Source organism: Oxyura jamaicensis, chromosome 18 (assembly GCF_011077185.1).
Source record: "Oxyura jamaicensis isolate SHBP4307 breed ruddy duck chromosome 18, BPBGC_Ojam_1.0, whole genome shotgun sequence".
Taxonomy (NCBI): Eukaryota; Metazoa; Chordata; class Aves; order Anseriformes; family Anatidae; genus Oxyura; species Oxyura jamaicensis.
Window position 1 is genome coordinate 11,357,534 of NC_048910.1, and position 14,538 is coordinate 11,372,071.

The window sequence follows — 14,538 nt, forward strand, 5'->3', positions numbered from 1 at the left end:
ATAAGAGGAAAAGCACTCTGCAGTAAAGCAACCTGCTTGGCCGGGTGACTTAGCTTGCAGGGGAGCAGCTAATTTTCTAGAAAAAGCACAGAAAACAAGAGAAGCCCCACGCCAACAAGAGGGCAGAGGTAACACGGGTGAGCTGCACACCCCATGGCAGTGCCCGCCAGGTCCTCCCGGAGCCAGCACGCCGGAGAGCCCCGCAGCCATCCGTCGGAAGGGCAGAACACGATCCTCTCATTATGTCAAAGCCTTGGCAAGCTCCCCCCGAGTCGCATCCTGTTCGCCGCTTCGTATCCGGCTTGGGAATTCCAGGAACATCTGCACGAGCCTTTCGCCCGGCCACGCAGCTGCGTGTCCGTACCTGCAGCGCGGGCGCGCTCCCATCCCGCCCGCCGTGCCACCCACACCCTGGGGCTGGCAGCCCCACACCGGCCCTTCCCCTACATCCCGCTGCCCCCCCGGTGCTGTTCGGTCCCCCGCCAGCCCCTTCGGTGCGTAAATAAATCAGCCTAGCCGTAACCCTCACTCCCCCTAAAGCACGGCGCAGGCATCCGGAGATGAGCAGAGGTGCAGTTTCTTCCCACCACCCCGAAACAGAGCTCGTCCTCCCCAGGTCCATAACTGGCTGAAATAGGAGCATCGCCCCCGGGTCACCAGTGAGGAAGATGAGGGTGGCTGTGGATGCTGCACACGCACAGCAGATGGACGCCACCCCACTGCCCCACGCCGCATGGAGCCCGCACGAGGCACCCTGCCAGGGCGCACGGGGTGCCCCTGCCCCAAGCAGACTTGTCAAAGGGAAGCTGGAAAATGCTACAGACCCCGCGCTGAGCACCCCGTGGTGCTGGGCAGAGCAGCGGGACCCTGCACGTCACCTGCTGCTGCACTCAAATAGAACCTGCCCTCCCGTCCTGCTCCTTTCCAAGAGCTCTCCAGCAGCTTTCCAGGTGGGAAAAAGCTCCCCGTGGAGGCGCTGATGGAAAGGGGGCCTGGATGGGATGGAGGAGAACAAGCAGCCCCCCTCCCCGACCCTCGCCCGCGGCAGATGGAGCTGGCAGGGCCGTGTTTTCCTAGCGCCTGCCTGAGTTTTATGGAGGACCGGAGCTTACCTGGCATGTGCAGGCTGAATAATAACCCCTTGTGGTGGGGTGCTGCCGGGTGGGACCGCGGGGGAGGCAGGTCCCAAACCCCCCACCCAGACACGTGCAGACACCGCCGGGACCACAGGGCAGTGGTTGCCCCGTGGAGGGGTTCGGTGGCCCCATTTGGAGCTCAGGGCTGGCCTCACCAGTCTTCCCCCCACCCCAGCCCAGTCAGACCAGTGTAACCCCATGCGGTGCCCAGCTGGCTGGTTGGGAAGGCAGGACCCCACGGCTGTAAGCCGCGCTCCTTCGTTTAACCCACGGACATCCCAACACCACCCCTCTCCGTGGAGTTTTTCCAACTTTTGCATCCTTAGAGAAAGCTTCACCCCCAGCACTGCCCCAGTTTCCTCCATTCCCAGTGTCCCGGCCCAAACACGGCTCTAAAGCCCCCCAGCCCAGCCCCTTGGTCCTTCCTTTGCGGATGTGTTGCCCCGCACCACCACTGGCCTGCTCCCCCCCCTGCTCCTGCTCCACCACGCACACGCATCGCTCCGTCCCTGCTTTTGGGCAGGAAAACCCTAAATTGCACAGTTTCCCTCCCCCCCAGGTTTCTCCTCCGAGCCCCCATCCAGTCTGCTGACACTGAGCAGCACAGCCCTCTCCATCCCAAAAATTAGAGAAGCTCGGGGGAATCTGAAGTCCCTCAGGGGTACTTTAGGAAGGAAAAACGCCTCTGTTTGAGACGTTGCAGGCTAGGAGAGCAGCCCCGTCTCTCCAGAAGGCCCCCGCCTGGATTTGCTGCCACCTCCGTGGTGCAAAGCAGCCGTGGAAGCTGCCCCTGCCCCCGGCTCCTCGCCGGCAGCAGCTTGGCGCAGCCCTGGCAAGCCAAGGGCGCGCTTTGGCACCGAGAGCCCCGACCTGGGGACGGCGTGAATGGGGCTAAAAACTGCTGGTGTGAAAAAAAAAAAAAAAAAAAAAAAAAAAAACATATTAAGAAAGGTAATTAGCCAAATTCTGCCGGGGGAAAAGCTGCGAGCCAGGACACTGGCGATGGGTTGGGAGCAACTGCCTGCAAAGCGAACACCTGCGGGTACGGACGGGCTCGCTGTGCGTGTGCAGGGACAGATGCCCCTGTGCGCACACTTCCATACCTGCCCCAAAAACCTGACAGCGTGTTTTCTGTTCTCTTTACACAGCAGCTGAGAGCGGCTCCATGCGAGCAGCAGGTACCCGTGTTGATTTTAGCGCTGCAGCAAAGCTCCGTTTTAAAAGGCCGGGCTGTTTTTGGTGGCTCCAACTCGAAATTCAGTTTAGCAGAAAAGAAGGGAAAAAAAAAAAAATGAGGGAAGAGGGGACGAAGAAGAAGGTTTGGGTGAAATTTAAAAAGTCCCGTGAACTTTGCTGAGCCCTGCCGAACATCCCCTACAGCCCCCTGCTCCCAGCAGAGCAGCCTGGGTGCCAAGGAGGCAAACAGACCCCGGTGTTATTGGGCACGGTCAAGCCCTGCAAAAACCTCCCCTTGCAGATTGCAAGGGCTCAGCTGGTCACGACGGCCTCATCCTGCCCCAAAACTCCCAGCCTGGCCCGCTGGAAGAAGCTGGATGAAGCCGTGGGGGCTGTCACGAGGACAGCAGGCGGCCCAGGACGGGGCAGGCGTGAAATGCCTCAGCTCCTTCCCCGAGAAACCCTCCTGGAGCAGCTCAGCACAGCGGTGCAGCCCGTACTGAAGCCACCCGTGTCCCCACCATGGCCCACCACTCGCGTGGAGCAGCGAGCATCGGGCAGGAGGCAGCACCTCCAAATAGGATGCCAGGGGTAGGGGAACGAAATCAGCTCAGTGAGAAACTGCATCCAGGCCACGCTTGCCTAAGGTCATACAGAGGAACGCACGGCTCCTTGACAGCGCCTTCACTCACCTGAAACAAAAGTGAATAGAGAGGGCTCCAAGGCGGGGGAGGAAAGGAAAAATAAGGATTCAGATGACCCGGGCTGGGATGAGATCTGGTGCCCAAGGACCAGAGTGGGTGCAGGCTCCTGCCCCGTTGCCAAAAGCAGCCCCTCTTGGTCTGCTCAGCCCAAAGCCTCAACCCCAGCCACGAACCCTGCTTGGTCAGCAGCACCGGGCTGCTCGGGGAGGAGCAGCAGGAGCCATGTGGGCACCTCCTGGGCAGGCCACGACAGCCACATCGTCTCCCAGGTGCTTCTCCCTAACTGCCCTCGTTCACGGCTGGGGACACGCGGTGCCCAGGCTTGGTGCGCTTGGGGACACCGAATCCCACAACCCCTGCGCCGCATCCCCCCGGAGCAGATGGGCTCTTGGCTCCTCCTTTAGCACGCAAGCTCCCAAAGAAATCGGTGAGCCGCAAGGAGCCCAGATCCTCCTGTGGATCCTGGCTTTAGCGACGGTTCTCCTGGCAGGGATTCACAGGCACAAAGCTCTGCACCCCGGCGGGGAGGGCAGCGCCGCGCAGCATCCCCCGGCTGCCAGCCCCATCCCATGCCCCCCCCCTGCTCCGGGGCTTCCCCGCAGCGAGGGGAAGCGACCCCAGGCTGCTGCGCTGCGGGACGTGCCCTGAACATCCAAAAATGCCTTTTGCTCCTCGACCTCCTGCCCTTTCATCAAGCACAGCCTCCGAAGCTGCCTGCTGAGACACGGTCTGGGGCTGCGGGTGATGCTAGGAGGGAGGGAGGGGAAGCACGCCATGGGACTGCGTTTTGCTGCCGTTTACCTGCCCTCTGTGCTACCGAAAGCCACTCTGGGTCCGTGTTAGCACATCTGCAGAGATTTCCCTCCTGATAAACCGCCTCGACACCAGCAAGACTCCAGTGCCGAAGGCAGGGTGAGGGCTCTGCCACTCAACCCTTCTGCGCCCTTCCTCATATTTCAAATCCACCTTTTTCCTCCAGGAAAAAAAAAAAAAAAAAAAAAAAAAAAAAAAAAAGAGAAAAAGAGAAAAAGAAAGTGATCTTCAAAGAGCGAGGACAAATCTGGCTGTGCCCTCCAGCACTGGGAGGGAGGGAAGGAGGGAAAAGCTGCGGGGCTGCCGGCTTTGGAAATGCAGCACAAGCCCCTCGCAGCACAGCGAAGCCCACCAGCGTTTGGCACTTGCAGAAGCTGCGGCCCTGTGGTGAAAACAGACTGGTTTGGGGTTTTTTTGTGAGTTTTATTCTCCTCGGAGGGAGGGTGGAAGGAAAGGGGTGTCACAACAGCCCACCCCAGCCAGCGCTATGCACGCAGATGTCACCGCTCGGGACGCGCCCAGCCCCTCTGCACTGATCCTGTTCACCCGTTTCAGCGATGCTGGTAGGGACCAGGACCATAATCAAGTCAGTGTGATTATCTGCAGGGCTTCAAATTCCCCCTAACGACACAACAGCATTCAGGGCTCTCACGGGAGAATGCCGAGCTCTTTCTGTGCGTTCGGTAAGAGCAGCACAAGGGCATCAGTAGCTGCCAGTGCAGGGTCCCTCCCGTCCCGTCTGGATTTAGCTCCTCTCCACAACTCTGGGGAAAAAAAAAAAATGCAGAATCATCCCTAAAATCAGCAGCTGCCCAGCTGCATTTCGGGGCAATGTGAGCCCCCAGAGTGGAAGCAGAGCCCAGTGCAGACCCCTCGGCCGCGCTGCACCGCCGCACATCTCACTCGAACGCCAGCTGCCCCGGGATAAAGGCGCTCTGTGCACCGCCGACCTCTCAGCGCGTTTCCATGCTGCATGCAACCACTTATCCGAGCAGAGCTTTGAAATCCCCCACCCCTCAGCCCCCAGCACGACCGCAGACGTCAGCGTGACATTAACGGGAGGCTGGCAGCCGGGCGCGGGATGGGCACCCACCGGTGGGAGCGGAGCCACGAGCACAGAGCTCAGCCCGAGCTCAGCTCTCGGGGCAGGGCAGCGCTGCAGAAAAGCAGCAGGACGGGGGCCTGGGGTGGCGCACAGCCCCTCTGCCGTCCCTGCTGCAAATCGCAGAGGTGCCAGAGCAAGGAGGCTGCTCCCACCCACGCTCACACCCCTTCCCCACCTCCCGAGGGACCGGGACGTCGGTCCTCGCGGCGCTCACGTTAGGCACCGCCTGGATTCGCGTGGATCCCACTGGCAGGAATATAAGGTTAAAGGACAAAACGAGAAAGGAACCGAGAGTCTACCCAAGAGCAACGCAATTTGGAACTCGGTGTGGAAAAATTAATAATTCTGCAACATTTCAAGAGCACGGAGGTGGATGGAGAGGGAGAGAAAAGGCAGTCTGGAGATGCAGAAACTCCCTTCAGCTTTCTATCCACAATCAGAAGCGAGGCTGGGAAATACAGAAACACAACATGTTGTTGATGACTTTTCCATTAAATACGAACATTTAAACCCCCTCTTTGTATTCAGGCCTTTGCTCGCAGCCTCAGCAGGCCCCCCCTTCCCTCCCTCCTTTTTAATAATAATAATAATAAAAAAAAAAAAGTTATATGACTTTAATTAAATGCACTTATTAAAAGGGTGAAATATTTGGAGAGGCTGTTTTTACGCTGGAGGCACATTTTCCAGCATGCTGCAGAGTGTCTGCATCCGCCCGCCCCAGGCACTTTTTAATGCACAAATAAATCCCCACCTGAAGTGCTGACAGGTTATTATGCAGCGTGGCAGCCAACTAAAGTAAACACCGGGGCAGAGTTTTAACCTCTTGCAGTCGCGGAGCCTCTCCCCCCGCCGAGGCGGGCTCAGGTGTAAATGACCAGCAGCAAACCCCTCTTCCTGCAGCTCCTCCCCACGCTCCCGACGCCTCCGTCCCCGACCCCTTTGCCACCCGGGGGGGGACGAGGTGTGCTGGCACCGGAGCATCGTCCCAGCCCGCCCGTGCTCGCCTCTCCGAGTGTTTTTGGCTGGCACATCCCGCAGGGCTGCCCACATCCAGCAGCGGCCACGGCGCTGCAGCCTCCCGGTGGCGCTGGGCACGTTGCAGGGGTCTGGGGACAGCTGGGGACCCTCCCGCTAAGCCGTTTGCCTCTTGCTCAGCACCACACCGGCCGTACCCAGCACCACACCGGCCGTACCCAGCCATGCTGCAGGGGAGAGGACGGGCGATGCCCATCCAAGCACCCCGGGAACGAGGCCCGGAGGCAGCGTTTTCAAATTAGCTGCATCCGATTTGCATTTATGTCTCAAAAGGCAAGCCCGGGGTTTGCATGTGCCTTTACCAGCAGGAAAGATGGAGCAGATAATCGACTAACTGCAAACAAACAGCCCTCCGAACGGGAAGGGGATGGACGGATAGACCCAGGGAGGGCGGGTGCCAAACCTAAGTCAAATTGCTGCTTTTTTGTTAAGAAGACACCGGGGACACCGGGCAGCTCCCCCAGACCCAGCCCTGCCGGGCTCTTCCCGCATTTGGAAACTTAAATCCAAGCGTCCCCATCCAGGCACCCAAACGTGCTCAGGTCCCAAGCCTCCCCCCACAATTAACAGCAGCTAATAACTCTGTGCACTCCAGCCCTGCGAAAGCCAAACCCTCGGGGTGCCTTCAAACTGCCAAAAAAAAAAAAAAAAAAAAAAAAAAAAAAAAGAAAAAAAAAAAGCAACTCTCGGAGGCAGCGGCCACTTCTCGAAGCCAACGCTCCGAGCTCTTCCCTTCCACGGCTGACAAGGTGTCGCACCAACCCACTGCCAAAGGTCACAACTGCAGGACACTGGCACAAGGAGCCGCATCCCAGCCTCTTGCACGTCACCGCAGGAGGGACTCTGCCAAAATGCGTTATTTACAGAGGAGAGCGTGAGCTGGAGAGAGACCGAGGAGGCAGGACAGCCACCTGCAAGGCTTCGTCCCCTCCCAACAGCAGCGACTCCTCTTCCCTGGGCAGGCCGAAGGACCTCAGCACCATCCAGCCCGTGGTTCCCGCACGGGTCACTTGGCCAGCCCGCGACGGAGACAGGCTGGAACAGAAACGTCTCCCTTGTCTTAAAAAATTAAGGCTTCGGCTTTGCTTCCACATCTGACAAGACGCCGCATGCTTTGCTAATCCTCAGAGGAGATTAACTTTTTATTTAGAATTCTTTCCTCTAAATGTGGCAATTATGAAGGTGGTTCTTTTTTTCTTTGAGCTCTTGGCAAAGAGAACACTTTCTCCAAGCTGGCTGCAACAGTTTAGGTAAACGTGGATCCTGGTCTTCATTTCCCTTTCCTTTAGCCTGTGGGACAGGAGCACCAAACGGGGCCGCACGCAGGGCACAGCTCCACTGGGGAGAGGTCAGGGGGGAGAAGCCCCCGTCCGCAGGAAGGTGCCCACCCCCCGTCACCGGTGGGATCGAGGAGACCCCCGTCCCATAACCGCCACCCTGCACGCACGAATCCACAGCTGTGCTCTGCATGTGCGAGGGGAACGAAGATGCCGTGCCATGAGGGGAGATGAGGAGGCAGAAATGTTCACGGCTCCCGGGAGATTGCTCTGCTGGCAAGAAGAGGAGCATCCATGGAGATGAAAGGCATCTTCTGCTCCGGGGAATCCAAAAATCCCATGGTCATGCTGAAGAGAACAGCTCTGCTGAGCCTGGGGACATCCCTGCCGGTCTCTGGGGACAGCCCTCGCCTCTCCACCGCCCCAGGAGGGATGCAGAGGCGACCTCCTCACCGCAGGGGACACAGAGGAGCTGGGAAACGTGGCTTTTCTATCAGCTGTACGTACAGTCCCGGTCCTCACAGATGGTTTTCAGGGCCTGGCATCACAGATTCAGCACCGGCAGCTGCTCAGAAGGCGCCTCAACGCAGCACCACTAACGCGGGGACATGCCCGGGAGACCCCTGGGTGCAGGGGGCGTTTGGACTCATGGGGCTCTTCGGGACTCAGCCAGCACATCGGATCCACCAAACAACAAAAAATCAACGCGGCCCCCCCAGGCCATGTATTTTTATACGTGCACAGCAGCCTAAAGCCTGTGGCGACGCCGTCCTTCGCAGCATGCACAGCGCTGGGGCGCGCTCCGCACCCAGAGCCACGCTCCGGCAGCGGCAGAGCGGTTTACGTGAAACTGGAGGAAGGATGCCCCGAACGGAGCAGAGGCAACCCTTATACAGGGGGAAAAAAAAACTGTATCGAGCGGCTGTAGCTGTCAGAAAGCATTTCTGCAGCTTTGGCAAGACAGACACGAGTAATTTAGCGCGGCCTCGCGGAGGTGTATTAAGCTGTCAGTCTGGATGATAGGAATTTAATCGCTCGGAGCAGATCAAAGCTCCGCAGCACTATTGGTGGCGGGCTGGACACGCGGGGATCAGCAGAGGATGAGCGCGCCCGGGAGCACCGAGAGCCTGCAGAGCACCCAACCACCCCGCTGCGCTCCCGGGATGTCCCCTGCCCATGGGGACCCTCCCTCCATGGGGCACCGGAGCTCCACCGGTCGCTGAGCTCCCCTGGGGGGCACAACGGATGGCCAGGCACTGCCGTGCTTGAGCCCAGCTCCCAGGTTAAGCAGCGTAAGCTGATCTCGGAGCACGGACACCCCAGGAGCACGTGCTGCAAGCGAGTGGCGTTCGGGACCCCTCGGTTGGTGGCTCGGCCCCCGGCCATGGGCGGGGTCCTGCTGGGCTGCGCCAGGGCCCCTGCTCGCGGGCACGTCCCGGCACTGCGCAGCACACGGTACGGTGCCCGGGGGATTTCGATGAACCCAGCAGAAGGAGGAGAGGCCGGTGGGGTAGCTGCCTGCCCCCCCAACACAAGGCAGGCTCTGCTCTGCACAAGGAAAAGGCACGGGTGACAGAAGGCGAGAAGTCAGGGACAGCTCCAGTTGCAGCAACAAGCAGAAAATAGCAGCGGTGTGATGGCACGGCGCTCATTTCCCGGTGCTGGCAGCAATGCTTTACAATGCCACCAACTTCTTGGAACGTGCAGAAGCTCAGCCCAGGCTCCAGCAGCCCACTCGGGGCCGCAGCGATCTTCCCACCCAGCGCCGGCTCTGCCCCAGCGCCAGGCCAGCCCCTTACATAAACCTAATTAGCAGGGCTCCGCTTTCAGCGCGGCAAATGGCTCCGCTAATCCTGGATTTGTTCTCCTGGAAACTAATTTAATCGCGCAGTGCCAGCCAGGCCGCTCACGTGGCTGAGGGCAGGAGCAGCCCCCAAACCTCTCTGCCCCCAGTAAGGAGCCGGTATAGGTAGGGCAGGCTGGCACACGGACGGGATGCACTTGGGATCTCAATCCTCTAACGTGGCTCCAGAAAGACCTGCTGCTAAAAAGGATATAGAGATCCGAAGAGATCTGGGGAGAAAGGCCAGCCCAGTGACTACCCCAGAGCAGCCCTGCAGCCTGCCCCAGCGCTGCCCAGGCTCCGACAGCTTCTGCTTGGGATGGCTGAGAGGTGGCGGCCACCTCTGCGGCCAGTTGTCACCTCTGGTGAGACCTGTTACCCCTTACAGAACGGGCAGCGCTTCGCTCCTCGCCTTCCTAGCAGCCAGGTTGTCACCAGCACCGGAGCACGGTGACATAAAACTGTCCCTGCTCACATCATCCCCAAGCACAGCGCAGGGACAGCTCCATCTCTCCTGGGGCACCCTCGGGGAGTGGGACCAGCACCACGCTGTGCCCTTAGGGTTAACCAAAGCCCTTGCCCTCCCCCTCACTCCCTCCTGCTGCCAATTTTGGAGCCCAGGAGCTGAGCCTGGGCTCTTTGGCAGCCCGGTCACGGAGCAGTGTGCAGGCTGCTGGCCCAGCACCCACGGGTTTCATTTCCTCCTCTCCTTTCTCTGGAGTGTCCATTGAGCCTCCCTCGAGAGGCACCATAAGCCCCAGGAAGGACGGACAAAAGGGATCCCGTATGGGCAGCAACTTCAAGCGCACGGCTCCGGCGTTACCGGACAGACCTTGGCAAAACGACACAGAAATTGGCTTTAACTGAAAAATTAGCAGCTTAGGAGAGAAAGGCGGTCTTAGCCAGAGGGAAACAGAGCCCATCCAGCACTGCCTCCGATGTGCCCTCAGCCGGCAGCCCCCAGCCTTAGCAAGAGCTGAGCGCAGCAGCTCCAGCCTGGGGCAAACCCCTCTGGAGCAAATCCAGCGCTGCCAGGGCTCAGGATCCGGCCCCAGCTTCAGCCAAGGCTGGCACCAGCCCAGAGCCAGCCCTGCACACGAGGGGGGCCCCAGCGCTGCCTGGTTCCTCGGACTGGACCCTCTCGGGGGTCAGCCCCAGCACCGCCGTCGCGCCTACGTGATGGGTTTCACAGGGCACCCGCTCGCTACTTGGCTTTTCTCGAGCCAAGAGCGAACGTTTTCTCTCCTCGTCTGTGGAAAGGTGAAGCAAGGACATCCGCAGCCGAGCGTCATCCAGACTTGGAGAGCTCTGGCAGCGGCGCTCAGTTCTGCAGCAATTTTAATTTATAACCGCGCTCACGGTAACCTTGGAGAAATGCAGAAATCGGACTCCTAATCCCCAAAATTAAAGAGTATCCAGAAATCATAATTCGGGACTTTTCTTCCTTCTGAGCTTTCCACTAGCGGACTTTGTTTCTGGCTTAGGAAGGTTGGCTCTCCCAGACAGCCTGAAACAAGTATTAAAATCCAACACTTATACACGGCTCAGCATCCCAGAAGGATCCCGAAGGCCTCTGCAAGGGGAACCCCACCTCCTGGGCAGGCTGTGCGGGCTGCCCGCGGCTCCTGGCGTATTTCAGACCCGCCTCGCCCATGAAGCCAGCCCCGAGGCGTTTCCAACAGACCCAGGGGCACCTGAGCCCCGCCACAAGGCGAGGGGCAGGGGCGGTGCGGGTGGGTGCGCGATGCTCCCCGCTCCCGAGGATGCTCCCTGCTCCTGGAGCCGTGCCCCGAGGCGTGCCTTATCGGCGGCGGCACAGCAAACGGGCCATAAATCGGCCCCCGCGGTGCCTCTGGTGCACCACAGCTGTCGCCCATCGCCGCCGTTCTCCCCCAGTGCACCCCGGGCGGGTCGGCTCGCTTTCATCCAGCGGCACCGTGTTTTGCTTAAAGCCTGGCAAGGGCTTGGGAGCGGTAGCGAAACAGCAGGTTCAGGAGGTTCTTGGGAAGCTTTCCCTCTCCAGCATCCTCCCGTCGGGTGCGGGAAGGCAAGCTGGGCTCTTCGCACGTGCTCCACCTTCGACGTCCTTCCCAGCGGAGTGACGATGGCTGCGAGACCCCACCACCAGTTCACCCAGGTTTGGCCAGACCAGCGTTTCCAGCACGGGCTCTGCAGGGCACTGGGCAGTCGGGAGGGCTCAGCCCTGGCTCCGGGGGCGTTTCACACGGATGGAGACCACCTACCCGTAACTGCTCCCCGTGACACACACAGGGCCAGGCTCACCACCCATGGCCGCTCCAGGAGCTGCAGCAGCTCGCCCCTGATGGGTGCTGGGTCTCTGCTTCCTCCACCCAGAGCCCCCACTCTCAGGGGACACCGGGGACACGGGTGCCTGACCAGCTCTCCCCGAGCCAGCAGCGACCCAAAAAAAATTAAGCCAAAAAAATTCAGCAGCTTAGAACAAATCAAGAAAAAAAAAAAAGGGGGGAAATCAGAACCTCCTCTCATGACCAGACCTTTTCCTTGACCAAGCCTTCTGAAGACGCAGCAGTATCAGCATTTAATTAATTGGGCAATAGCAGCAGCCTGTCCAGAGGGACAGGTCGCCACAGACACGTCCCCTTCCAAACCCCGGTGGCAGGCGCTGGCTGTGACCCGTGGGAAGTGCCCTGCCACCGCGGGCAGGAGCTGGCTGTCCCCAAGGGCCACCTCTGCCACCAGTGTCACCCCCGGGCCGGTCGCACGCCCCGGCTGGGCACGGGCTGCCCATGTCCTTGGTTTGTAGCATCGGGTTATCTCCCCTCGGCAAACAACCGGGCCATTAAGCGACGGGACTGAGACAATATTTAATTCCGAGCGTGGGAAGGGGGCAGCGAGGGGGAGGCAGAAACTGCAGGGGAAATTCCACGGTCGGAGATTAAACAGAGCTGCAGGCCAGCGCTGACAGGTTAGCAGACAGGTAATGTGCCAGCGCTGTTTGCTGAACCGGGAGAGCTCCCCAGCAGCCCCGAGGAAGGACGGGTGCCTGCCACGTCCTGAACGCCAGCACCAAAACCGGCACGGGACGGCGGGGTGCTCCTCCTGCCTGGGGCCAGACCCCACTTCCCAGGAGGGCAGAGCTGGTCCTGCCGGCGGGGATGGAGCCGTTCCTACAGCAGCAACCTTCAGCGCTGGGTCCCCACAGCTCCGTGGGGTCCCCACAGCTCCACGGGGTCCCCACAGCTCCACGGGGTCCCCGGGGAGCTCGGCAGCCCCAGCCCGCAGGCTGCCAGCAGCATCCACGGCGCATTGGGCAGTGGGAGCTAAGGAGCGCTTACGACAAGGTTGCATCAGACAGACAGGAATGTGCTCCGAAGGGCAGCAAGCACATCAGCCCAAGGTGTTAAAGAGCCCGGCAGGTTGTTTATAACCTGCCGCGAGCGACCCATTACCCATTAATCCCCCGCCAGCGCTGCTCTTTATGAGCCAGGGCTCCCACCGCCGGGGTGGCCGCTGGGTCTGCGGAGAGCCAGGAGAGCCTACAGCACGGGGAAACCCAAGGACCCCGGTGGCACTGCCCTCTCCTGCCCCCCCAAGAGGCCAAGCAGCCCTGGTCAGGTCACGCAGCCCCCAGAGAGAGCTCAAGGACCACGTCCAGGGGAGGAACCCACAGCAGGGTCCTGCTCCGAGGGGGCCTCCTGGTGAAATCCGGGCGCTCTTCCCCAGGTCCCATCCCGGCCAGCCTCAGGCCGGTGCAGAGACCCGCATGGCCTCCTCCCCCACCGCTGTTAGGATGCTCTCGGCAGGCCCCAACGCGTTTTAAGACCGAGGCCTCTCGTTAGATGTGTTATAGAAGCAGCTCTGCCCGCATTTTGGGCTGCAGGGGAGCAGCGGGCAGCCGAGCACCCAGGGACGGTGCTGAGCCCTCGGGGCAGGGCCGCAGCAGGAGGGTGAGAAGCCCCCTGGGGCCGCCACCCCCCAGACCCCGCGCCCTGTCACCCTGCTCACACCTCCCCCAAGCAGCCAGAACATCCTGGAACGGGTCTGGGGAGCTGCAGAAAGCATGGTTTATTTTACGAGCATCCAGATGAGCCCGGGGAGGGGGGGATGAGAAGGGGAGGTCAGCGGGGCTCTGCCTGCACTGACATCGCAGCATCCCTCGCCCAAGCGCTGGAAGGGGAGCCAAAAAACATGGAAACAAAACACAGCCCTTACGGGGACACCCCGAACGTGCGTGGGGCTGGGGGATGCCCCGGCAATGCTGCTGCTCAGCACCAGTTTTCGCCCTCCTGCCCGCGTGCTGTCCTGCTGCCCTTTGGTTTAACCCTAGAGCCTGCAGTTACTCGCCAGATATTCGGTTCCTGTGCTGCCAGCACCAGCTGCTGCCCCAGCAAGAGACCACAACCAAAAAAAAAAGAGCCAGACCTGCCTCGGCAGCGACGAGCTGAGCCATTCCCAGCTGCAGATACCTGTAAGCAAAGCGCCTCTCAGGGCCAAAGGGATGCCATCACCCCACGCACTGCCCACACCGAGCTCCGGGGCCAGCTACTCCCCTTTTCCACGCCAGAAGGGATTGCTTTGTTAGGTGTACGCCCTGCTCGGATGGCTCGATACAACGCAGCGGTGCACGCAAACCCAGCTGCAAAACCCAAGGCAGCAGCCCTGCAAGCAACGGGCTGCATTTCCACGTGAACGAGTGCGGGGGGATCCAAACCCAGCCCCCACAAAAGTAAACCTCAGTAGGGATGGGGCAGGAGCTCCCGAAGAGCCTGGATGTGCCGGATTGTCGTAAGACCCGCGCCCGATGTCCTGCTGCAGCCACAGGTTTTGCACAGGGGCTCTTGAATAACTTCTGTGACTTGCGAGTCCCAGTCTTCTTAACCGGGGGGCTTTAGGAAATCCCCCCTCTAACCCCTGCGTTGCACTAGCTGCCCTTCCCTTCCATAAAAAGGGGCTTCCTGCCCCAGAGCACCGTTGCTAACCAAGGGCTGGAGCTGCTGGGACCCTGCGGCGAGACGAGCCCCGCAGCACACAGAGCTTTGGGACTGCTCCCCAGCCCGCTGCTTCCTTGGCATCCTCCGACCGAGCAAACGCAGGGTTCCCGGCTCTCAAGAGGGGGAAAATCGCATCCAGAGACACCCGCACGCACCAAGAGCAGGGTCAGGGCTCTGCCCGTCCTGACCGTGGCACAGGAGGAGCAGCACAGGCAGCGATCAGGCGCCCAGCCAGACCTCGGAGGGGAAGCTACCCGAGAAAACCACAGCTGCTGCAGAACTTTTGCATTTTTATCTTTTGCTTCTCTATTTGCCACGGCCAATAAAGGCCCAAACCCCAACTCCCGCTGTTTCCATCCCCAGGTGGGAACCCAGGGAGCAAACCGCCCCCCGCCAGCACGCGGGCACAGAGCAGCAGCGCCGCTCCTCCAACCAACAAAGCCCCGCGTCCTGCTGGGCACCCCCCGGTGGGTTTT

The 14,538-nt window shown here is 60.4% G+C and overlaps 1 protein-coding gene across 2 annotated transcripts in view; it reads right to left on the reverse strand.

The window, feature by feature from the left end:
- Window positions 1–14,538, reverse strand: part of LOC118175717 — a 41,155-nt gene that overhangs the window by 19,006 nt on the left and 7,611 nt on the right. The window contains exons 2-3 of one of the 2 annotated variants that reach the window (XM_035342198.1): window positions 9,658–9,664; window positions 5,446–5,448 (exon numbers count right to left, since the gene is read on the reverse strand). The exons of the other annotated variant lie outside the window; for it this stretch is intronic. Coding sequence (XP_035198089.1) covers window positions 5,446–5,448; window positions 9,658–9,664 — 10 coding nt within the window. The remainder of the gene's footprint in view (window positions 1–5,445; window positions 5,449–9,657; window positions 9,665–14,538) is intronic. 2 annotated transcript variants of the gene reach the window in all.